The sequence below is a fragment of the Engystomops pustulosus genome, chromosome 4, assembly GCF_040894005.1.
Source record: "Engystomops pustulosus chromosome 4, aEngPut4.maternal, whole genome shotgun sequence".
Taxonomy (NCBI): Eukaryota; Metazoa; Chordata; class Amphibia; order Anura; family Leptodactylidae; genus Engystomops; species Engystomops pustulosus.
Genome location: NC_092414.1, coordinates 224,483,621 through 224,509,987, shown reverse-complemented (window position 1 = coordinate 224,509,987; position 26,367 = coordinate 224,483,621). Strand labels below are relative to the sequence as shown.

At 55.9% G+C, this 26,367-nt stretch overlaps 2 protein-coding genes across 7 annotated transcripts in view; one reads left to right on the top strand and one right to left on the bottom strand.

The window, feature by feature from the left end:
• Nucleotides 1-15,764, bottom strand: part of LOC140128821 (leucine-rich repeat and calponin homology domain-containing protein 4-like) — a gene marked incomplete at its 5' end in the record, with an annotated part of 28,240 nt that extends 12,476 nt beyond the window's left edge. Inside the window, 11 exon segments of the mRNA XM_072150523.1 lie at nucleotides 95-180; nucleotides 1,260-1,347; nucleotides 1,434-1,527; nucleotides 2,170-2,279; nucleotides 2,352-2,425; nucleotides 2,428-2,488; nucleotides 2,566-2,618; nucleotides 2,621-2,672; nucleotides 6,606-6,732; nucleotides 6,817-6,961; nucleotides 15,461-15,764. Coding sequence (XP_072006624.1) covers nucleotides 95-180; nucleotides 1,260-1,347; nucleotides 1,434-1,527; nucleotides 2,170-2,279; nucleotides 2,352-2,425; nucleotides 2,428-2,488; nucleotides 2,566-2,618; nucleotides 2,621-2,672; nucleotides 6,606-6,732; nucleotides 6,817-6,961; nucleotides 15,461-15,764 — 1,194 coding nt within the window.
• Nucleotides 15,765-19,137: 3,373 nt separating this feature from the next.
• ZMYND15 (zinc finger MYND-type containing 15) overlaps nucleotides 19,138-26,367 on the top strand; it is a 29,860-nt gene continuing 22,630 nt past the window's right edge. For 2 of the 6 annotated variants that reach the window (XM_072150033.1, XM_072150029.1), the window contains exon 1: nucleotides 19,138-19,243. In XM_072150033.1, the coding sequence (XP_072006134.1) occupies nucleotides 19,231-19,243 (13 nt within the window). In that variant the 5' untranslated portion in view covers nucleotides 19,138-19,230. The other 4 variants (XM_072150034.1, XM_072150030.1, XM_072150032.1 and 1 more) reach the window with 4 other exon arrangements.

Sequence of the window (26,367 nt, the reverse complement as noted above, 5' to 3'; positions counted from 1 at the left end):
AGAGGAGGACAGCGGGAGAGGGGAGGGGGGGGGGTTAATACAGAGGACAGCAGGGGGTTAATGCAGAGGACACTCTCCTCCGGTCAGGACTTACCTGTGGGGTGACCAGGATATGAAGGTCGGGGTCCTCCTGGTTTGTGCTTCCGTCAATGAAATCCGGGATCTCGTTCTCTCCATTTGCTGAAAGTGAAATATACAAATGTGAATAACAAAGCGTCAGCCCCTGCAGGCACCTCTCATACACTCTCCCCCTCCCTCCCCCTGCAGGCACCTCTCATACACTCTCCCCCTCCCTCCCCCCCTGCAGGCACCTCTCATACACTCACCCCTCCCTCCCCCCTGCAGGCACCTCTCATACACTCTCCCCCCTCCCTCCCCCCCTGCAGGCACCTCTCATACACTCTCCCCCTCCCTCCCCCCCTGCAGGCACCTCTCATACACTCTCCCCCTCCCTCCCCCCTGCAGGCACCTCTCATACACTCTCCCCCTCCCTCCCCCCCCTGCAGGCACCTCTCATACACTCTCCCCTCCCTCCCCCCCTGCAGGCACCTCTCATACACTCCTCCCCTCCCTCCCCCCTGCAGGCACCTCTCATACACGTCTCCCCCTCCCCCTGCAGGCACCTCTCATACACTCTCCCCCCTCCCCCTGCAGGCACCTCTCATACACTCTCCCCCTCCCCCTGCAGGTACCTCTCATACACTCTCCCCCTCCCTCCCCCCCTGCAGGCACCTCTCATACACTCTCCCCCTCCCCCTGCAGGCACCTCTCATACACTCTCCCCCCCTGCAGGCACTCTCATCATACCTCTCCCCCTCCCTCCCCCTGCAGGCACCTCTCATACACTCTCCCCTCCCCTCCCCCTGCAGGCACCTCTCATACACTCTCCCCCCCTGCAGGCACCTCTCATACACTCTCCCCCCCTGCAGGCACCTCTCATACACTCTCCCCCTGCAGGCACCTCTCATACACTCTCCCCCTCCCTCCCCCTGCAGGCACCTCTCATACACTCTCCCCCTCCCTCCCCCTGCAGGCACCTCTCATACACTCTCCCCCCCTGCAGGCACCTCTCATACACTCTCCCCCCTGCAGGCACCTCTCATACACTCTCCCCCCCTGCAGGCACCTCTCATACACTCTCCCCCCCTGCAGGCACCTCTCATACACTCTCCCCCTCCCTCCCCCTGCAGGCACCTCTCATACACTCTCCCCCCCTGCAGGCACCTCTCATACACTTCCTCTGGCCAGGGGACACTTACTGGCACCATTCAGCTTCTCTTTGAAGGGTCGCACGTCTCGCCCCAAGCCGGATACCCTGAAGGAGAGGTCCGAGAGCTCATCTGCAGACTGGAACACACAAGGGGGGATAAGTCAGAGATATAGGGGTTCATACAATGCATCTGGGGGGTGGCAGAGTAACCACAGTTACGCACCTCATTGCCGGACCACCGCTTGCTGCCGCTGTCCACACTGTTAAAGCCAGAGTCGAGACCCCCGTATGGCTGAGGATACAGATCATCAGTCAGACTGCAAGGAGAGGCAGAATCAGGTGGTGTGCGGCAGACAGGACACCCCTATTACTCCGTCACTTGTTATGTGCGGCAGACAGGACACTTACATGACACCCCTATTACCCCGTCACTTGTTATGTGCGGCAGACAGGACACTTATCCGACACCCCCTCTCAGGTCAGAGGATGTGTGCGGCAGACAGGACACTTACATGACACCCCTATTACCCCATCACAGGTTATGTGCGGCAGACAGGGACACTTATCTGACGTCCCTCTCTGGTCACAGGTTATGTGCGGCAGACAGGACACTTATTTGATGTCCCTCTCTGGTCAGAGGTTATGTGCGGCAGACAGGACACTTATCTGACGTCCCTCTCTGGTCAGAGGTTGTGTGCGGCAGACAGGACATTTATCTGACGTCCCTCTCTGGTCAGAGGTTGTGTGCGGCAGACAGGACACTTACTTGACTCCACCAGTCACAGGGTGTGTGGTACTGATCTGCTCCAGTTCCCGCGTCTGATGGGCAGTACCAGAGACACCTGTAGACTGGGGCAGTGTAATCCTGTACACCCTCTCCATAGACTACTCCCTAGCAGCGGGCCTGGCACTGCTGACCACAGCCCGCAGGGACCTCTCCTCCCCTGGGGGTCACTTACCAGGCGGTGAAGCTGGTGGGACGACTCAGCTTTCCCAGATCTGGAGCCACTTTACTACAAGCTTCCATGTTCAAGTACTTAAAGATGTGAACCTTCCCTTTAAGGCAGATCTAGAGCAGATAAAGAAGAGACCCATGAGCCCCTGCTCCAGGACACAGGAGACCCCGCAGCAGACGAGCGGCTGACCTGAGCGGGGGGTACTGCAGCGGGTTGTTGCTCAGGGCGATGCTCTGCAGGTGGCGCAGGTGCCGGTAGCGGGTGGGATGCGGGCGACGCGGTTACACGAGAAATCCAGACGAGTCAGAGGCAGCTCCGAGATCTCTGAGAAATACATGGAAACATGGAGTCACCGGTCACATGATCAGCAGCTCATTAGCATATGGGGAGTGGCCTTACCCTCCGGCCAGAGACAGTCAGATGGTTCCTCCGCACGTTCAGCTCCCGCAGCGACCGCAGGGACCCATCTGTGCAGGGAGCGACTGCAGCTCATTACAGCTGAGGTCCTGCAACACAAGGGACAGATCATACACACCGCCCCTGCACAAGGCCCCGCCCCCCACCTGCACATACACAGGGCCCGCCCCCCGACTGCACACACACAGGCCCCGCCCCCGACTGCACACACACAGGCCCCGCCCCCCGACTGCACACACACAGGCCCCGCCCCCGACTGCACGCACACACACAGCCCCGCCCCCCGACTGCACACACACACACACGCAGGCCCCCGACTGCACACACACACACACGCAGGCCCCCCGACTGCACACACACACACACGCAGGCCCCCCGACTGCACACACACACACACGCAGGCCCCCCGACTGCACACACACACACACGCAGGCCCCCCGACTGCACACACACACACGCAGGCCCCCGACTGCACACACACACACGCAGGCCCCCCGACTGCACACACCACACACGCAGGCCCCCCGACTGCACACACACACACGCAGGCCCCCCGACTGCACACACACACACGCAGGCCCCCCGACTGCACACACACACACGCAGGCCCCCGACTGCACACACACACACGCAGGCCCCCCGACTGCACACACACACACACGCAGGCCCCCCGACTGCACACACACACACGCAGGCCCCCCGACTGCACACACACACACGCAGGCCCCCGACTGCACACACACACACGCAGGCCCCCCGCCTGCACACACACACACGCAGGCCCCCGCCTGCACACACACACACGCAGGCCCCCGCCTGCACACACACACACGCAGGCCCCCCGCCTGCACACACACACACACACACGCAGGCCCCCCGCCTGCACACACACACACGCAGGCCCCCCGCCTGCACACACACACACACGCAGGCCCCCCGCCTGCACACACACACCACACACGCAGGCCCCCCGCCTGCACACACACACACACACACGCAGGCCCCCCGCCTGCACACACACACACACGCAGCCCCCGCCTGCACACACACACACGCGCAGGCCCCCCGCCTGCACACACACACACACACACACACAGGCCCCGCCCCCCGCCTGCACACACACACACGCAGGCCCCTGCCTGCACACACACACACGCAGGCCCCCCGCCTGCACACACACACACGCAGGCCCCCGCCTGCACACACACACACACACACACACACACACACGCAGGCCCCCCGCCTGCACACACACACACACACACACACACACACACACGCAGGCCCCCGCCTGCACACACACACGCAGGCCCCCCGCCTACACACACACACACACGCACACACACGCAGGCCCCCGCCTACACACACACACACGCAGGCCCCCCGCCTGCACACACACACGCAGGCCCCCCGCCTGCACACACACACACACGCAGGCCCCCGCCTGCACACACACACACACGCAGGCCCCCCGCCTGCACACACACACACACACGCAGGCCCCCGCCTGCACACACACACACACACACACACGCAGGCCCCCCGCCTGCACACACACACACACACACGCAGGCCCCCCGCCTGCACACACACACACGCAGGCCCCCCGCCTGCACACACACACACGCGCAGGCCCCCGCCTGCACACACACACACACACACACACACACACACACACACACAGGGCCCGCCCCCCGCCTGCACACACACACACACGCAGGCCCCCTGCCTGCACACACACACACGCAGGCCCCCCGCCTGCACACACACACACGCAGGCCCCCCGCCTGCACACACACACACACACGCAGGCCCCCGCCTGCACACACACACACACACACACACACGCAGGCCCCCCGCCTGCACACACACACGCAGGCCCCCCGCCTACACACACACACACACGCAGGCCCCCGCCTACACACACACACACGCAGGCCCCCCGCCTGCACACACACACGCAGGCCCCCGCCTGCACACACACACGCAGGCCCCCGCCTGCACACACACACGCAGGCCCCCCGCCTGCACACACACACGCAGGCCCCCCGCCTGCACACACACACGCAGGCCCCGCCCCCTGCCTGGGGGACCCCGCAGACATTGCGCTGGTGCAGCAGGAAGCTAGAGATGACACAATTCCACCGCTGAGTGACACAATATCCTCCACTCATGTTATGTGCTCACACATCATCAGAGGAGACAACTAAATGTATCCAACATGTATATGGATATTCCATTCCATGGGAATATCTGGAATGATTCCAGAGATCCCCCTCACACGTCTAAGGAAGGGGGGGCTTGTGTTACTGTAGTAAACACTATAATATAAGGAGGGTCCCGGGGAATCATCTGTATATACAGGGAACATTGTGCTCAGCACAGCGCAGGGTATACTTGTTATACTGTAAGTGACTGAGGAGTTATTTGGGACGCAGTGTGGAGATGTGCTCCAAAGGCCACCAAGCAACAAACTCTACAGTGATAAGTCATAGCCTATGAGTGTGGTATATATCTATGTGTGTGGTATATCTCCTGCTGGTATATATCTATGTGTGTGGTATATTCACTGCTGGTATATATCTGTGTGTGTGGTATATTCACTGCTGGTATATATCTGTGTGTGTGGTATGTATCTATGTGTGTGGTATATCTCCTGCTGGTATATATCTATGTGTGTGGTATATTCACTGCTGGTATATATCTGTGTGTGTGGTATATTCACTGCTGGTATATATCTGTGTGTGTGGTATATCTCCTGCTGGTATATATCTATGTGTGTGGTATATTCACTGCTGGTATATATCTGTGTGTGTGGTATATATCTATGTGTGTGGTATATCCCCTGCTGGTATATAACTATGTGTGTGGTATATTCACTGCTGGTATATATCTGTGTGTGTGGTATATCCCTTCCTGGTACATATCTGTGTGTGTGGTATATCCCCTGCTGGTATATATCCATGTGTGTGGTATATCCCCTGCTGGTATATATCCATGTGTGTGGTATATCCCCTGCTGGTATATATCTATGTGTATCGTAAATCCCCTGCTGGTATATATCTATGTGTATCGTAAATCCCCTGCTGGTATATATCTATGTGTGTGGTAAATCCCCTGCTGGTATATATCTGTGTGTGTGGTAAATATCTATGTGTGTGGTATATCCCCTGCTGGAATATAACTGTGTGTGTGGTATATTCACTGCTGGTATATATCTGTGTGTGTGGTATATCCCTTCCTGGTACATATCTGTGTGTGTGGTATATCCCCTGCTGGTATATATCTAGGTGTATGGTAAATCCCCTGCTGGTATATATCTATGTGTGTGGTAAATCCCCTGCTGGTATATATCTATGTGTGTGGTATATCCCCTGCTGGTATATATCTATGTGTGTGGTATATCCCCTGCTGGAATATAACTGTGTGTGTGGTATATTCACTGCTGGTATATATCTGTGTGTGTGGTATATCCCCTCCTGGTACATATCTGTGTGTGTGGTATATTGACTGCTGGTATATATCTATGTGTGTGGTATATCCCCTGCTGGTATATATCTATGTGTATGGTAAATCCCCTGCTGGTATATATCTATGTGTGTGGTAAATCCCCTGCTGGTATATATCCATGTGTGTAGTATGTTCCCTGATGGTATGTATCTATGTGTGTGGTATATCCCCTGCTGGTATATATCTATGTGTGTGGTATATCCCCTGCTGGAATATAACTGTGTGTGTGTAGTATATTCAATGCTGGTATATATCCATGTGTATAGTATGTTCCCTGATCGTATGTATCTATGTGTGTGGTATATCCCCTGCTGGTATATATCTATCTATGTGTATGGTAAATCCCCTGCTGGTATATATCTATGTGTGTGGTAAATCCCCTGCTGGTATATATCTATGTGTGTGGTATATCCCCTGCTGGTATACATCCATGTGTGTAGTATATTCCCTGATGGCATATATCTATGTGTTGAGTATATTTGCTGCAGAAATAGATTTTTTAGAAAACTCACCAGTTGGCGCAGGTAGGTCATGGCCCCCACCTCCTCAGGCAGTGAGCTCAGCTTGTTGTTGCTGGCAATGAGGACAGTGAGGGGCAGGCGGCACACGTGCGGGGGAAGGGAGCTCAGGAGATTCCGACTGCGAAGACAAAAAAGAAGGATAAGAGATCTGCAATGTGCAGACAGAGAGCAGCAGCGCCAGCGTGACCACTCATCTGCTCACCTGATGTTCAGGTAGGTCAGAACCTGCAGGTTGGATATAGCAGGAGACAGCGTCCGGAGGCAGTTATGGTAGAGGGTCAGAGACTCCAGGGAAACAAGGTGACAAATCTCCAGCGGCAACTCCGACAACCGATTCCTGGAGAGATCTGCGGAGAACAGAGAAGACACCACATGACTAATACAGACACTACTACTACCCCACAACCTGTATATACACACAGCCCAGACACTACTACTACCCCATAACCTGTATATATACACAGCCCAGACACTACTACTACCCCATAACCTGTATATATACACAGCCCAGACACTACTACTACCCCATAACCTGTATATATACACAGCCCAGACACTACTACTACCCCATAACCTGTATATATACACAGCCCAGACACTACTACTACCCCATAACCTGTATATATACACAGCCCAGACACTACTACTACCCCATAACCTGTATATATATACACAGCCCAGACACTACTACTACCCCATAACCTGTATATACACAGCCCAGACACTACTACTACCCCACAACCTGTATATACACAGCCCAGACACTACTACTACCCCACAACCTGTATATACACACAGCCCAGACACTACTACTACCCCATAACCTGTATATATACACAGCCCAGACACTACTACTACCCCATAACCTGTATATATACACAGCCCAGACACTACTACTACCCCATAACCTGTATATATACACAGCCCAGACACTACTACTACCCCATAACCTGTATATATACACAGCCCAGACACTACTACTACCCCATAACCTGTATATATACACAGCCCAGACACTACTACTACCCCATAACCTGTATATATATACACAGCCCAGACACTACTACTACCCCATAACCTGTATATATACACAGCCCAGACACTACTACTACCCCATAACCTGTATATATACACAGCCCAGACACTACTACTACCCCATAACCTGTATATATACACAGCCCAGACACTACTACTACCCCATAACCTGTATATACACAGCCCAGACACTACTACTACCCCATAACCTGTATATATACACAGCCCAGACACTACTACTACCCCATAACCTGTATATATACACACAGCCCAGACACTACTACTACCCCATAACCTGTATATATACACACAGCCCAGACACTACTACTACCCCATAACCTGTATATACACACAGCCCAGACACTACTACTACCCCATAACCTGTATATATACACAGCCCAGACACTACTACTACCCCATAACCTGTATATATACACAGCCCAGACACTACTACTACCCCATAACCTGTATATATACACAGCCCAGACACTACTACTACCCCATAACCTGTATATATACACACAGCCCAGACACTACTACTACCCCATAACCTGTATATATACACACAGCCCAGACACTACTACTACCCCATAACCTGTATATATACACACAGCCCAGACACTACTACCCCATAACCTGTATATATACACAGCCCAGACACTACTACTACCCCATAACCTGTATATATACACAGCCCAGACACTACTACTACCCCATAACCTGTATATATACACACAGCCCAGACACTACTACTACCCCATAACCTGTATATATACACAGCCCAGACACTACTACTACCCCATAACCTGTATATATACACAGCCCAGACACTACTACTACCCCATAACCTGTATATATACACACAGCCCAGACACTACTACTACTCCATAACCTGTATATATACACACAGCCCAGACACTACTACTACCCCATAACCTGTATATATACACACAGCCCAGACACTACTACTACTCCATAACCTGTATATATACACAGCCCAGACACTACTACTACCCCATAACCTGTATATATACACACAGCCCAGACACTACTACTACCCCATAACCTGTATATATACACAGCCCAGACACTACTACTACCCCATAACCTGTATATATACACACAGCCCAGACACTACTACTACCCCATAACCTGTATATATACACAGCCCAGACACTACTACTGCCCCATAACCTGTATATATACACACAGCCCAGACACTACTACTACCCCATAACCTGTATATACACAGCCCAGACACTACTACTACCCCATAACCTGTATATATACACACACAGCCCAGACACTACTACTACCCCATAACCTGTATATATACACAGCCCAGACACTACTACTACCCCATAACCTGTATATATACACACAGCCCAGACACTACTACTACCCCATAACCTGTATATATACACAGCCCAGACACTACTACTACCCCATAACCTGTATATATACACAGCCCAGACACTACTACTACCCCATAACCTGTATATATATACACACAGCCCAGACACTACTACTACCCCATAACCTGTATATATACACACAGCCCAGACACTACTACTACCCCATAACCTGTATATATACACACAGCCCAGACACTACTACTACCCCATAACCTGTATATATACACAGCCCAGACACTACTACTACCCCATAACCTGTATATATACACACAGCCCAGACACTACTACTACCCCATAACCTGTATATATACACAGCCCAGACACTACTACTACCCCATAACCTGTATATATACACAGCCCAGACACTACTACTACCCCATAACCTGTATATATACACAGCCCAGACACTACTACTACCCCATAACCTGTATATATACACAGCCCAGACACTACTACTACCCCATAACCTGTATATATATACACAGCCCAGACACTACTACTACCTCATAACCTGTATATATATATGCACACAGCCCAGACACTACTACTACCTCATAACCTGTATATATATATGCACACAGCCCAGACACTACTACTACCCCATAACCTGTATATATACACAGCCCAGACACTACTACTACCCCATAACCTGTATATATACACAGCCCAGACACTACTACTACCCCATAACCTGTATATATACACAGCCCAGACACTACTACTACCCCATAACCTGTATATATACACAGCCCAGACACTACTACTACCCCATAACCTGTATATATACACACAGCCCAGACACTACTACTACCCCATAACCTGTATATATATACACAGCCCAGACACTACTACTACCCCATAACCTGTATATACACACAGCCCAGACACTACTACTACCCCATAACCTGTATATACACAGCCCAGACACTACTACTACCCCATAACCTGTATATATACACAGCCCAGACACTACTACTACCCCATAACCTGTATATACACAGCCCAGACACTACTACTACCCCATAACCTGTATATATACACAGCCCAGACACTACTACTACCCCATAACCTGTATATACACAGCCCAGACACTACTACTACCCCATAACCTGTATATACACACAGCCCAGACACTACTACTACCACCCCATAACCTGTATATACACACAGCCCAGACACTACTACTACCCCATAACCTGTATATACACACATAGCCCAGACACTACTACTACCCCATAACCTGTATATACACACATAGCCCAGACACTACTACTACCCCATAACCTGTATATATACACAGCCCAGACACTACTACTACCCCATAACCTGTATATATATACACAGCCCAGACACTACTACTACCCCATAACCTGTATATATACACAGCCCAGACACTACTACTACCCCATAACCTGTATATACACAGCCCAGACACTACTACTACCCCATAACCTGTATATACACAGCCCAGACACTACTACTACCCCATAACCTGTATATATACACACAGCCCAGACACTACTACTACCCCATAACCTGTATATATACACACAGCCCAGACACTACTACTACCCCATAACCTGTATATACACACAGCCCAGACACTACTACTACCCCATAACCTGTATATATACACAGCCCAGACACTACTACTACCCCATAACCTGTATATATACACAGCCCAGACACTACTACTACCCCACAACCTGTATATACACAGCCCAGACACTACTACTACCCCATAACCTGTATATATACACAGCCCAGACACTACTACTACCCCATAACCTGTATATATACACAGCCCAGACACTACTACTACCCCATAACCTGTATATATACACACAGCCCAGACACTACTACTACCCCATAACCTGTATATATACACAGCCCAGACACTACTACTACCCCATAACCTGTATATATACACACAGCCCAGACACTACTACTACCCCATAACCTGTATATACACACAGCCCAGACACTACTACTACCCCATAACCTGTATATATACACAGCCCAGACACTACTACTACCCCATAACCTGTATATATACACACAGCCCAGACACTACTACTACCCCATAACCTGTATATATACACACAGCCCAGACACTACTACTACCCCATAACCTGTATATATACACACAGCCCAGACACTACTACTACCCCATAACCTGTATATATACACACAGCCCAGACACTACTACTACCCCATAACCTGTATATATACACAGCCCAGACACTACTACTACCCCATAACCTGTATATATACACACAGCCCAGACACTACTACTACCCCATAACCTGTATATACACACAGCCCAGACACTACTACTACCCCATAACCTGTATATACACAGTCTTGAGATCTATGCCCTTCCTTGACCTCTGACCCTGGCTCTCGCCCCCTCCTTGTGTTGTTGCTCTGGTGCTGGCGCGCCTGTGCCCGGGGGCAGCTTGTGATTCATCCTGTGAGCTCAGCATGGCACGATGCCCAGCTGGTTAGAAAGGGTCCATTCAGAGGGCGAGCCCGGGCACAGGGTGACCCAATAATAAATGTTTACACTGAGGTTGGAGCATAACCCCCACAGCAGGGAGCAGCTCACACAGGAAGGTCAGAAGAGAATAATCACCAATAACAGGCAACAATACCAGACCCAGACGGCAAGCACAGGAAGAGCCTCAAGTATAGGGAGCACAACCCCCAGCATCCCGGGCACCCTGCGGGGGAGCACAACCCCCAGCGTCCCGGGCACCCTGCGGGGGAGCACAACCCCCAGCGTCCAGGACACCCTGCGGGAGAGCACAACCCCCAGCGTCCAGGACACCCTGCGGGGGGAGCACAACCCCCAGCGTCCAGGGCACCCTGCGGGAGAGCACAACCCCCAGCGTCCCGGACACCCTGCGGGAGAGCACAACCCCCAGCGTCCCGGACACCCTGCGGGAGAGCACAACCCCCAGCGTCCCGGGCACCCTGCGGGAGAGCACAACCCCCAGCGTCCAGGACACCCTGCGGGAGAGCACAACCCCCAGCGTCCAGGACACCCTGCGGGGGGAGCACAACCCCCAGCGTCCAGGGCACCCTGCGGGGGAGCACAACCCCCAGCGTCCAGGACACCCTGCGGGAGAGCACAACCCCCAGCGTCCAGGACACCCTGCGGGAGAGCACAACCCCCAGCGTCCAGGACACCCTGCGGGGGGAGCACAACCCCCAGCGTCCAGGGCACCCTGCGGGGGAGCACAACCCCCAGCGTCCAGGACACCCTGCGGGAGAGCACAACCCCCAGCGTCCAGGGCACCCTGCGGGGGGAGCACAACCCCCAGCGTCCAGGGCACCCTGCGGGGGGAGCACAACCCCCAGCGTCCAGGGCACCCTGCGGGGGAGCACAACCCCCAGCGTCCAGGGCACCCTGCGGGGGAGCACAACCCCCAGCGTCCAGGGCACCCTGCGGGGGAGCACAACCCCCAGCGTCCAGGGCACCCTGCGGGGGAGCACAACCCCCAGCGTCCAGGGCACCCTGCGGGGGAGCACAACCCCCAGCGTCCAGGGCACCCTGCGGGGGAGCACAACCCCCAGCGTCCAGGGCACCCTGCGGGGGAGCACAACCCCCAGCGTCCAGGGCACCCTGCGGGGGAGCACAACCCCCAGCGTCCCGGACACCCTGCGGGAGAGCACAACCCCCAGCGTCCCGGACACCCTGCGGGAGAGCACAACCCCCAGCGTCCCGGACACCCTGCGGGAGAGCACAACCCCCAGCGTCCCGGACACCCTGCGGGAGAGCACAACCCCCAGCGTCCAGGGCACCCTGCGGGGGGAGCACAACCCCCAGCGTCCAGGGCACCCTGCGGGGGGAGCACAACCCCCAGCGTCCAGGGCACCCTGCGGGGGGAGCACAACCCCCAGCGTCCAGGGCACCCTGCGGGGGGAGCACAACCCCCAGCGTCCAGGGCACCCTGCGGAGGAGCACAACCCCCAGCGTCCAGGACACCCTGCGGAGGAGCACAACCCCCAGCGTCCAGGACACCCTGCGGAGGAGCACAACCCCCAGCGTCCAGGACACCCTGCGGAGGAGCACAACCCCCAGCGTCCAGGACACCCTGCGGGGGAGCACAAACCCCAGCGTCCAGGACACCCTGCGGGGGAGCACAAACCCCAGCGTCCAGGACACCCTGCGGGGGAGCACAACCCCCAGCGTCCAGGGCACCCTGCGGGGGAGCACAACCCCCAGCGTCCAGGACACCCTGCGGGGGAGCACAACCCCCAGCGTCCAGGACACCCTGCGGAGGAGCACAACCCCCAGCGTCCAGGACACCCTGCGGAGGAGCACAACCCCCAGCGTCCAGGACACCCTGCGGGGGAGCACAACCCCCAGCATCCAGCAGCTGTCAGGTCCTGGCAGTGTCCGCAGGTCACACGATCCTCAATCCAGGATTTCCTGAATGGCTCAGAGACCGGGACCTCAACACCAGAGGAGGAGGAGCCCCCCTATACCCCGCCCACAAGGGAGGGGCAACTATCACAGGGGCAGCCACCCTATACCCCGCCCACAATAGGGGGATGGGGCAACTACCACCGGGGCAGCACCCGCCCCCAGCTCCGCCTCGCCAGAATATTCAGTGCACAGACACAACTTTCCCAGGCACAGCACGAGCTCATCACATCTCTCCCGCGCCCACCCCTCCCTCCTCCTCTCTCTCCCGGTTCCCCCTCTCCTCTCTCTCCCCTCCTCCTCCCTCTCCTCTCTCCCCCCCCTCCCTCCTCCTCTCTCCCGGTTCTCTCCCCCCTCCTCCTCCTCTCTCCCGGTTCTCTCCCCCCTCCTCCTCCTCTCTCCCGGTTCTCTCCCCCCTCCTCCTCCTCTCTCCCGGTTCTCTCCCCCCTCCTCCTCTCTCCCGGTTCTCTCCCCCCTCCTCCTCTCTCCCGGTTCTCTCCCCCCTCCTCCTCTCTCCCGGTTCTCTCCCCCCTCCTCTCTCTCCCGGTTGTCCCCCCCTCCTCTCTCTCCCGGTTGTCCCCCCCTCCCTCCTCCTCTCTCCCGGTTGTCCCCCCCTCCCTCCTCCTCTCTCCCGGTTGTCCCCCCCCCTCCTCTCTGTCCCGGTTCTCTTCCCCCCCCTCTCTCTCTCTCCCGGTTCTCTTCCCCCCCCCCTCCTCTCTGTCCCGGTTGTCCCCCCCTCCCTCCTCCTCTCTCCCGGTTGTCCCCCCCTCCCTCCTCCTCTCTCCCGGTTGTCCCCCCCTCCCTCCTCCTCTCTCCCGGTTGTCCCCCCCTCCCTCCTCCTCTCTCCCGGTTGTCCCCCCCCCTCCTCTCTGTCCCGGTTCTCTTCCCCCCCCTCTCTCTCTCTCCCGGTTCTCTTCCCCCCCCTCTCTCTCTGTCCCGGTTCTCTTCCCCCCCCCTCTCTCTCTGTCCTGGTTCTCTTCCCCCCCCTCTCTCTCTGTCCCGGTTCTCTTCCCCCCCCTCTCTCTCTGTCCCGGTTCTCTTCCCCCCCCCCCCTCCTCTCTGTCCCGGTTCTCTTCCCCCCCCCCCTCCTCTCTGTCCCGGTTCTCTTCCCCCCCCCCTCCTCTCTGTCCCGGTTCTCTTCCCCCCCCCTCTCTCTCTGTCCCGGTTCTCTCCCCCCCCCCTCTCTCTCTGTCCCGGTTCTCTCCCCCCCCCCCCTCCTCTCTGTCCCGGTTCTCTTCCCCCCCCCTCTCTCTCTGTCCCGGTTCTCTTCCCCCCCCCTCTCTCTCTGTCCCGGTTCTCTTCCCCCCCCCTCTCTCTCTGTCCCGGTTCTCTTCCCCCCCCCCCCCTCCTCTCTGTCCTGGTTCTCTTCCCCCCCCTCTCTCTCTGTCCCGGTTCTCTCCCCCCCCCCCCTCCTCTCTGTCCCGGTTCTCTTCCCCCCCCCTCTCTCTCTGTCCCGGTTCTCTTCCCCCCCCTCTCTCTCTGTCCCGGTTCTCTCCCCCCCCCCTCTCTCTCTGTCCCGGTTCTCTCCCCCCCCCCCCTCCTCTCTGTCCCGGTTCTCTTCCCCCCCCCTCTCTCTCTGTCCCGGTTCTCTTCCCCCCCCCCTCTCTCTCTTCCCCCTCTCTCTCTCTGTCCCGGTTCTCTTCCCCCCCCCTCTCTCTCTCTGTCCCGGTTCTCTTCCCCCCCCCTCTCTCTCTGTCCCGGTTCTCTTCCCCCCCCCCTCTCTCTCTGTCCCGGTTCTCTCCCCCCCCCCCTCCTCTCTGTCCCGGTTCTCTTCCCCCCCCCTCTCTCTCTGTCCCGGTTCTCTTCCCCCCCCCTCTCTCTCTGTCCCGGTTCTCTTCCCCCCCCCTCTCTCTCTGTCCCGGTTCTCTTCCCCCCCCCTCTCTCTCTGTCCCGGTTCTCTTCCCCCCCTCTCTCTCTGTCCCGGTTCTCTCCCCCCCCCCCCCCATCTCTCCCCCGGTTCTCACCCGCTCGGGTGACGTCGCTGAGGTCGCAGTTGCGGGCGCTCCGGGGCAGCTCCTTCATGCGGCGGGCGGCCAGGTTGAGCACCCCGGTGGCGGCCGCCTCCTCCAGACTCTTCTCCAGGCTCCTCCGGGCGCCGGGCCCGCTGGGGGCTTCGCTCGCGCCCACCTCGGGGTCTCCGTCTCCGCCGCCGCCTTCGTCGTCATCGTTACCCGCCGCCATTGAGAACGGAATAAGCCGGGACCGAATCGCTGCTACGCGACAGCCAATGAGAACGCGTCCATAACCTGAGTGCCAAGATTCAGCTAATCAGCGACAGAGGCCGTACTAAATGACAACAAGCCATCAGCCAATAAGTGAGAAGATAAGAGAATCCACGCCTCTCATTAACGGATTATCAGGAATTCCATCCCTAACGACCCCGCCCCCATCTACTATTGTCCAATGAAATGAGGCAGGAACATTGGCCACGCCTCCTCTGTCAATAACGGAACTGAGTGGTACCATGAAATAAATCTGTTCCACAGTGAACCCGCCCACCGGGAGCTCGTCCAATCACTGAGCGCTTATGACTGACAGCTCTAATGGCCAATCGGCGGCCTACCTAAACCTGTCCGCTAATATTTCATTATTGCAGCCATTCATTCCGTCCAGGAGGTGAGAGGGTTAATGTCCTAGCACACCAGGTCACGTGATTCGCGGCTGCGCACTGGAGTGTACTTCCCCAGGGCCCGGGGTGGCGAAGCTATGGCACGGGTGCCTGAGGTGGCAGTCAGAGCCCTCTATGTGTGTGCCCAGGCCACATTGCCCCAAGCAGACAGGACTCACAGACCTGACCTGGTGCTCTCTGCTGTATTATAGCAACACATCCCTGGCTTCTGCAGATTGTAGGAAGAGGGAGAAGATCCCGGCAGATTACCCCTGGAGGTCCTTCTGTGGCGGAGCAGACAGCTACAAGTCACGGCTTAGATGCCCTGTTGGCACTTTGCAATAAATAAATGGGTTTCAGTTGCGATTTTGGCACTTGGTCTCGGAAAGGTTCTCCATCACTGCCCTAGGAGCTCCTTGGGGGCGGGGTTGAAGCAGAGCGATTGTTTCCCATAGCAACCAATCAGATCACTGCTCCACCTGCCCCACATACCCCCACCCTGCCCCACATAACCCCAACCTGCCCCCTACCTTCCCCACATACCCCCACCCTGCCCCACATAACCCCAACCTGCCCCCTACCTTCCCCACATACCCCCCACCCTGCCCCCTACCTGCCCCACATACCCCCACCCTGCCCCCTACCTACCCCACATACCCCCACCCTGCCCACTACCTACCCCACATACCCTCATACAGTGCAGATACCCTCATCCTGCCCACTACCTACCCCACATACCCCCATACAGTGCAGATACCCTCATCCTTCCCCACATACCCCCATACAGTGCAGATACCCTCATCCTGCACCCTACCTACCCCACATACCCCCATACAGTGCAGATACCCTCATCCTGCCCCCTACCTACCCCACATACCCCCATACAGTGCAGATACCCTCATCCTGCCCCCTACCTACCACACATACCCCCATACAGTGCAGATCCTGCACCTACCTACCCCACATACCCCCATACAGTGCAGATCCTGCACCTACCTACCCCCATACAGTGCAGATACCCTCATCCTGCCCCCTACCTACCCCACATACCCCCATACAGTGCAGATCCTGCACCTACCTACCCCACATACCCCCATACAGTGCAGATCCTGCACCTACCTACCCCACATACCCCCATACAGTGCAGATCCTGCACCTACCTACCCCACATACCCCCATACAGTGCAGATACCCTCATCCTGCACCCTACCTACCCCACATACCCCCATACAGTGCAGATACCCTCATCCTGCCCCCTACCTACCCCACATACCCTCATACAGTGCAGATACCCTCATCCTGCCCCCTACCTACCCCACATACCCCCATACAGTGCAGATACCCTCATCCTGCCCCCTACCCACCCACATACCCCCATACAGTGCAGATCCTGCACCTACCTACCCCACATACCCCCATACAGTGCAGATCCTGCACCTACCTACCCCACATACCCCCATACAGTGTATATACCCTCATCCTGCCCACTACCCACCCCACATACCCCCATACAGTGCAGATCCTGCACCTACCTACCCCACATACCCCCATACAGTGTATATACCCTCATCCTGCCCACTACCCACCCCACATACCCCCATACAGTGCAGATCCTGCACCTACCTACCCCACATACCCCCATACAGTGTATATACCCTCATCCTGCCCACTACCCACCCCACATACCCCCATACAGTGCAGATCCTGCACCTACCTACCCCACATACCCCCATACAGTGTATATACCCTCATCCTGCCCACTACCCACCCCACATACCCCCATACAGTGCAGATACCCTCATCCTGCCCCCTATCTACCCCACATACCCCCATACAGTGCAGATACCCTCATCCTGCCCCCTATCTACCCCACATACCCCCATACAGTGCAGATACCCTCATCCTGCCCTCTATCTACCCCACATACCCCCATACAGTGCAGATACCCTCATCCTGCCCCCTATCTACCCCACATACCCCCAAACAGTGCATATACCCTCATCCTGCCCCCTACCTGCCCCACATACCCCCATACAGTGCAGATACCCTCATCCTGCCCACTACCCACCCCACATACCCCCAAACAGTGCAGATACCCTCATCCTGCCCCCTACCCACCCCACATACCCCCATACAGTGCAGATCCTGCACCTACCTACCCCACATACCCCCATACAGTGTATATACCCTCATCCTGCCCACTACCCACCCCACATACCCCCATACAGTGCAGATACCCTCATCCTGCCCCCTATCTACCCCACATACCCCCATACAGTGCAGATACCCTCATCCTGCCCCCTATCTACCCCACATACCCCCATACAGTTCAGATACCCTCATGCTGCCCACTACCCACCCCATATACCCCCATACAGTGCAGATCCTGCACCTACCTACCCCCATACAGTGCAGATACCCTCATCCTGCCCACTACCCACCCCACATACCCCCATACAGTGCAGACACCCTCATCCTGCCCCCTATCTACCCCACATACCCCCAAACAGTGCATATACCCTCATCCTGCCCCCTACCTGCCCCACATACCCCCATACAGTGCAGATACCCTCATCCTGCCCACTACCCACCCCACATACCCCCATACAGTGCAGATACCCTCATCCTGCCCACTACCCACCCCACATACCCCCATACAGTGCAGATCCTGCACCTACCTACCCCACATACCCCCATACAGTGTATATACCCTCATCCTGCCCACTACCCACCCCACATACCCCCATACAGTGCAGATACCCTCATCCTGCCCCCTATCTACCCCACATACCCCCATACAGTGCAGATACCCTCATCCTGCCCCCTATCTACCCCACATACCCCCATACAGTGCAGATACCCTCATCCTGCCCCCTATCTACCCCACATACCCCCATACAGTGCAGATACCCTCATCCTGCCCCCTATCTACCCCACATACCCCCATACAGTGCAGATACCCTCATCCTGCCCCCTATCTACCCCACATACCCCCATACAGTGCAGATACCCTCATCCTGCCCACTAGGGGGAGCAACGTCCATGTGATTGGTCAGTTGATCCGCACGCTGCTGACTACTGGCCAAACAGTAACAGTCACTGACTCACGAGAAGGGACCTCGCGCTATGGGGACACTGAGTGAGTACTGGTCCTGGTGTACACTCAGGGGGGCCCTGTCCCTGGTGTCCAGTGGTCTAGTGTCCCGCTCTCTGGTGTCCAGTGGGTGAGTGTCCCGGTCTCTGGTGTCCAGTGGGTGAGTGTCCCGGTCTCTGGTGTCCAGTGGGTGAGTGTCCCGGTCTCTGGTGTCCAGTGGGTCAGTGTCCCGGTCCCTGGTGTCCAGTGGGTGAGTGTCCCGGTCTCTGGTGTCCAGTGGGTGAGTGTCCCAGTCCCTGGTGTCCAGTGGATCAGTGTCCCGGTCCCTGGTGTCCAGTGGGTGAGTGTCCCGGTCTCTGGTGTCCAGTGGGTCAGTGTCCCAGTCCCTGGTGTCCAGTGGGTCAGTGTCCCTGTCTCTGGTGTCCAGTGGGTTAGTGTCCCGCTCTCTGGTGTCCAGTGGGTGAGTGTCCCTGTCTCTGGTGTCCAGTGGGTTAGTGTCCCGCTCTCTGGTGTCCAGTGGGTGAGTGTCCCGGTCTCTGGTGTCCAGTGGGTTAGTGTCCCGGTCTCTGGTGTCCAGTGGGTTAGTGTCCCAGTCCCTGGTGTCCAGTGGGTCAGTGTCCCTGTCTCTGGTGTCCAGTGGGTTAGTGTCCCGCTCTCTGGTGTCCAGTGGGTGAGTGTCCCTGTCTCTGGTGTCCAGTGGGTTAGTGTCCCGGTCTCTGGTGTCCAGTGGGTCAGTGTCCCTGTCTCTGGTGTCCAGTGGGTCAGTGTCCCGATCTCTGGTGTCCAGTGGGTTAGTGTCCCAGTCTCTGGTGTCCAGTCGATCAGTGTCCTAGTCCCTGGTGTCCAGTGGGTTAGTGTCCCGGTCTCTGGTGTCCAGTGGGTTAGTGTCCTGGTCTCTGGTGTCCAGTGGGTTAGTGTCCTGGTCTCTGGTGTCCAGTGGGTTAGTGTCCCGGTCTCTGGTGTCCAGTGGGTTAGTGTCCCGGTCTCTGGTGTCCCGTGGTTTAGTGTCCCGGTCTCTGGTGTCCAGTGGGTCAGTGTCCCAGTCCATGGTGTCCAGTGGGTCAGTGTCCCGGTCTCTGGTGTCCAGTGGGTCAGTGTCCCAGTCCCTGATGTCCAGTGGGTCAGTGTCCCGGTCTCTGGTGTCCAGTGGGTTAGTGTCCTGGTGTCCAGTGGGTTAGTGTCCCAGTCCCTGGTGTCCAGTGGGTTAGTGTCCCACTCTCTGGTGTCCAGTGGGTTAGTGTCCCGGTCCCTGGTGTCCAGTGGCTTAGTGTCCCAGTCCCTGGTGTCCAGTGGGTCAGTGTCCCGGTCCCTGGTGTCCAGTGGCTTAGTGTCCCGGTCCCTGGTGTCCAGTGGGTCAGTGTCCCGGTCCCTGGTGTCCAGTGGGTCAGTGTCCCGATCCCTGGTGTCCAGTGGGTCAGTGTCCCGGTCTCTGGTGTCCAGTGGGTTAGTGTCCCAGTCCCTGGTGTCCAGTGGGTCAGTGCTCCGGTCCCTGGTGTCCAGTGGGTCAGTGTCCCGGTCTCTGGTGTCCAGTGGGTTAGTGTCCCGGTCCCTGGTGTCCAGTGGGTCAGTGTCCCGGTCCCTGGTGTCCAGTGGGTCAGTGTCCCGGTCTCTGGTGTCCAGTGGGTTAGTGTCCCGGTCCCTGGTGTCCAGTGGGTCAGTGTCCCGGTCCCTGGTGTCCAGTGGGTCAGTGTCCCGGTCTCTGGTGTCCAGTGGGTCAGTGTCCCGGTCCCTGGTGCCCAGTGGGTTAGTGTCCCAGTCCCTGGTGTCCAGTAGTAGGTCCTTAACTCCTTGGACATTTCTTCCATATGATCGCTATGGTATTGAGATCCACACATCTTGTTGTGGACGCAGGGGTCAGCTAGGATGGGGTCAGCTATGATGGGGTCAGCTATGATGGGGTCAGCTATGGTTGGGGGGTCAGCTATGATGGGGTCAGCTATGATGGGGTCATCTATGGTTGGAGTCAGCTATGATGCGGTCAGTTATTGTTGAGGGTCAGATGTGATGGGGTCAGCAGTGATGTGGTCATCTATGCTTGGGGTCATCTATTGTTTGAGTCATCTATGGTTTGGGCTGGGGTCAGCTATGGATGAGGTCAGCTATGGTCAGGGTCAGCTATGATGAGGTCAGCTATGGTCAGGGTCAGCTATGATGGGGTCAGCTATGGTCAGGGTCAGCTATGATGGGGTCAGCTATGGTTGTGGGTCAGCTATGATGAGGTCAGCTATGGTCAGGTTCAGATATGATGGGGTCAGCTATGGTTGTGGGTCAGCTATGATGGGGTCAGCTATGGTTGGGGGGTCAGCTATGGTTGGGGGGTCAGCTATGATGCGGTCAGCTATGGTTGGGGGTAAGCTATGATGGGGTCAGCTATGATGGGGTCAGCTATGATGGGTCCAGTGGGTCAGTGTCCCGGTCCCTGGTGTCCAGTGGGTCAGTGTCCCGGTCTCTGGTGTCCAGTGGGTCAGTGTCCCGGTCCCTGGTGCCCAGTGGGTTAGTGTCCCAGTCCCTGGTGTCCAGTAGTAGGTCCTTAACTCCTTGGACATTTCTTCCATATGATCGCTATGGTATTGAGATCCACACATCTTGTTGTGGACGCAGGGGTCAGCTATGATGGGGTCAGCTAGGATGGGGTCAGCTATGATGGGGTCAGCTATGATGGGGTCAGCTATGGTTGGGGGGTCAGCTATGATGGGGTCAGCTATGATGGGGTCAGCTATGGTTGGGGGGTCAGCTATGATGGGGTCAGCTATGGTTGGGGGTCAGCTATGATGGGGTCAGCTATGGTTGGGGGGTCAGCTATGATGGGGTCAGCTATGGTTGTGGGTCAGCTATGATGGGGTCAGCTATGGTTGTGGGTCAGCTATGATGGGGTCAGCTATGGTTGGGGGGTCAGCTATGATGGGGTCAGCTATGGTTGGGGGGTCAGCTATGATGAGGTCAGCTATGATGGGGTCAGCTATGGTTGTGGGTCAGCTAGGATGGGGTCAGCTATGGTTGGGGGGTCAGCTATGATGGGGTCAGCTATGGTTGTGGGTCAGCTATGATGGGGTCAGCTATGATGGGGTCAGCTATGATGGGGTCAGCTATGGTTGTGGGTCAGCTAGGATGGGGTCAGCTATGGTTGGGGGGTCAGCTATGATGGGGTCAGCTATGGTTGGGGGTCAGCTATGATGGGGTCAGCTATGGTTGGGGGTCAGCTATGATGGGGTCAGCTATGGTTGGGGGGTCAGCTATGGTTGGGGGGTCAGCTATGATGGGGTCAGCTATGGTTGGGGGTAAGCTATGATGGGGTCAGGTATGGTTGGGGGGTCAGCTATGATGGGGTCAGCTATGGTTGTGGGTCAGCTATGATGGGGTCAGCTATGGTTGTGGGTCAGCTATGATGGGGTCAGGTATGATTTGGTCACCTCTGTTAGGGTCAGCTATGGTTGGGGTTAGCTATTATGCAGTCTGCTGTGGTTGAGGTTGGCTATGATGGAGCTATAATGGGGTCAGATGTGATGGGGTCAGCCATGGTTGGGGTCAGCTGTGGTTGGGGTCAGCTATGATGGGTTCAGCTATGATGGGGTCATCTATGGTTGGAGTCAGCTATGATGCGGTCAGTTATTGTTGAGGGTCAGATGTGATGGGGTCAGCCATGGTTGGGGTCAGCTATGATGGGGTCAGCAGTGATGTGGTCATCTATGCTTGGGGTCATCTATTGTTTGAGTCATCTATGGTTTGGGCTGGGGTCAGCTATGGATGAGGTCAGCTATGGTCAGGGTCAGCTATGATGAGGTCAGCTATGGTCAGGGTCAGCTATGATGGGGTCAGCTATGGTCAGGGTCAGCTATGATGGGGTCAGCTATGGTTGTGGGTCAGCTATGATGAGGTCAGCTATGGTCAGGTTCAGATATGATGGGGTCAGCTATGGTTGTGGGTCAGCTATGATGGGGTCAGCTATGGTTGTGGGTCAGCTATGGATGAGGTCAGCTATGGTCAGGGTCAGCTATGATGGGGTCAGCTATGGTTGTGGGTCAGCTATGATGAGGTCAGCTATGGTCAGGTTCAGATATGATGGGGTCAGCTATGGTTGTGGGTCAGCTATGATGGGGTCAGCTATGGTTGTGGGTCAGCTATGGATGAGGTCAGCTATGGTCAGGGTCAGCTATGATGGGGTCATCTATGGTTGGAGTCAGCTATGATGCGGTCAGTTATTGTTGGGGGTAAGCTATGATGGGGTCAGCTATGGTTGGGGGTAAGCTATGATGGGGTCAGCTATGATGGGGTCAGCTATGATGGGGTCAGCTATGGTTGGGGGGTCAGCTATGGTTGGGGGGTCAGCTATGATGGGGTCAGCTATGGTTGGGGGGTCAGCTATGGTTGGGGGGTCAGCTATGATGGGGTCAGCTATGGTTGGGGGGTCAGCTATGGTTGGGGGGTCAGCTATGATGGGGTCAGCTATGGTTGGGGGTAAGCTATGATGGGGTCAGCTATGGTTGGGGGTAAGCTATGATGGGGTCAGCTATGGTTGGGGGGTCAGCTATGATGGGGTCAGCTATGGTTGTGGGTCAGCTATGATGGGGTCAGCTATGATTTGGTCACCTCTGTTAGGGTCAGCTATGGTTGGGGTTAGCTATTATGCAGTCTGCTGTGGTTGAGGTTGGCTATGATGGAGCTATAATGGGGTCAGATGTGATGGGGTCAGCCATGGTTGGGGTCAGCTGTGGTTGGGGTCAGCTATGATGGGTTCAGCTATGATGGGGTCATCTATGGTTGGAGTCAGCTATGATGCGGTCAGTTATTGTTGAGGGTCAGCTATGATGGCGTCAGCTGGGGTTGGGGTCAGCTATGGATGAGGTCAGCTATGGTCGGGGTCATCTATGGTTTGAGTCATCTATGGTTTGGGCTGGGGTCAGCTATGGATGAGGTCAGCTGTGGTCGGGGTCAGCTATGAAGGGGTCAGCTATGGTTGTGGGTCAGCTATGATGGGGTCAGGTATGATTTGGTCACCTCTGTTAGGGTCTGCTGTGGTTGAGGTTGGCTATGATGGAGCTATAATGGGGTCAGATGTGATGGGGTCAGCCATGGTTGGGGTCAGCTGTGGTTGGGGTCAGCAGTGATGTGGTCATCTATGCTTGGGGTCATCTTTGGTTTGAGTCATCTATGGTTTGGGCTGGGGTCAGCTATGGATGAGGTCAGCTGTGGTCGGGGTCAGCTATGATGGGGTCAGCTATGGTTGTGGGTCAGCTATGATGGGGTCAGGTATGATTTGGTCACCTCTGTTAGGGTCTGCTGTGGTTGAGGTTGGCTATGATGGAGCTATAATGGGGTCAGATGTGATGGGGTCAGCCATGGTTGGGGTCAGCTGTGGTTGGGGTCAGCTATGATGGGTTCAGCTATGATGGGGTCATCTATGGTTGGAGTCAGCTATGATGCGGTCAGTTATTGTTGAGGGTCAGATGTGATGGGGTCAGCCATGGTTGGGGTCAGCTATGATGGGGTCAGCAGTGATGTGGTCATCTATGCTTGGGGTCATCTATGGTTTGAGTCATCTATGGTTTGGGCTGGGGTCAGCTATGGATGAGGTCAGCTATGGTTGTGGGTCAGCTATGATGAGGTCAGCTATGGTCAGGGTCAGCTATGGTTGTGGGTCAGCTATGATGAGGTCAGCTATGGTCAGGTTCAGATATGATGGGGTCAGCTATGGTTGTGGGTCAGCTATGATGGGGTCAGCTATGGTTGTGGGTCAGCTATGGATGAGGTCAGCTATGGTCAGGGTCAGCTATGATGGGGTCATCTATGGTTGGAGTCAGCTATGATGAGGTCAGCTATGGTCAGGTTCAGATATGATGAGGTCAGCTATGGTTGTGGGTCAGCTATGATGAGGTCAGCTATGGTCAGGTTCAGATATGATGGGGTCAGCTATGGATGAGGTCAGCTATGGTCAGGGTCAGCTATGATGGGGTCAGCTATGGTTGTGGGTCAGCTATGATGGGGTCAGCTATGGTTGTGGGTCAGCTATGGATGAGGTCAGCTATGGTCAGGGTCAGCTATGATGGGGTCATCTATGGTTGGAGTCAGCTATGATGCGGTCAGTTATTGTTGAGGGTCAGCTATGATGGCGTCAGCTGGGGTTGGGGTCAGCTATGGATGAGGTCAGCTATGGTCGGGGTCAGATATGCTTGGGGTCATCTATGGTTTGAGTCATCTATGGTTTGGGCTGGGGTCAGCTATGGATGAGGTCAGCTGTGGTCGGGGTCAGCTATGAAGGGGTCAGCTATGGTTGTGGGTCAGCTATGATGGGGTCAGGTATGATTTGGTCACCTCTGTTAGGGTCTGCTGTGGTTGAGGTTGGCTATGATGGAGCTATAATGGGGTCAGATGTGATGGGGTCAGCCATGGTTGGGGTCAGCTGTGGTTGGGGTCAGCTATGATGGGTTCAGCTATGATGGGGTCATCTATGGTTGGAGTCAGCTATGATGCGGTCAGTTATTGTTGAGGGTCAGCTATGATGGCGTCAGCTGGGGTTGGGGTCAGCTATGGATGAGGTCAGCTATGGTCGGGGTCATCTATGGTTTGAGTCATCTATGGTTTGGGCTGGGGTCAGCTATGGATGAGGTCAGCTGTGGTCGGGGTCAGCTATGAAGGGGTCAGCTATGGTTGTGGGTCAGCTATGATGGGGTCAGGTATGATTTGGTCACCTCTGTTAGGGTCTGCTGTGGTTGAGGTTGGCTATGATGGAGCTATAATGGGGTCAGATGTGATGGGGTCAGCCATGGTTGGGGTCAGCTGTGGTTGGGGTCAGCTATGATGGGGTCAGCTATGGTTGTGGGTCAGCTATGATGAGGTCAGCTATGATGCGGTCAGTTATTGTTGAGGGTCAGATGTGATGGGGTCAGCCATGGTTGGGGTCAGCTATGATGGGGTCAGCAGTGATGTGGTCATCTATGCTTGGGGTCATCTATGGTTTGAGTCATCTATGGTTTGGGCTGGGGTCAGCTATGGATGAGGTCAGCTATGGTTGTGGGTCAGCTATGATGGGGTCAGCTATGGTCAGGGTCAGCTATGATGGGGTCAGCTATGGTTGTGGGTCAGCTATGATGAGGTCAGCTATGGTCAGGTTCAGATATGATGGGGTCAGCTATGGTTGTGGGTCAGCTATGATGGGGTCAGGTATGGTTGTG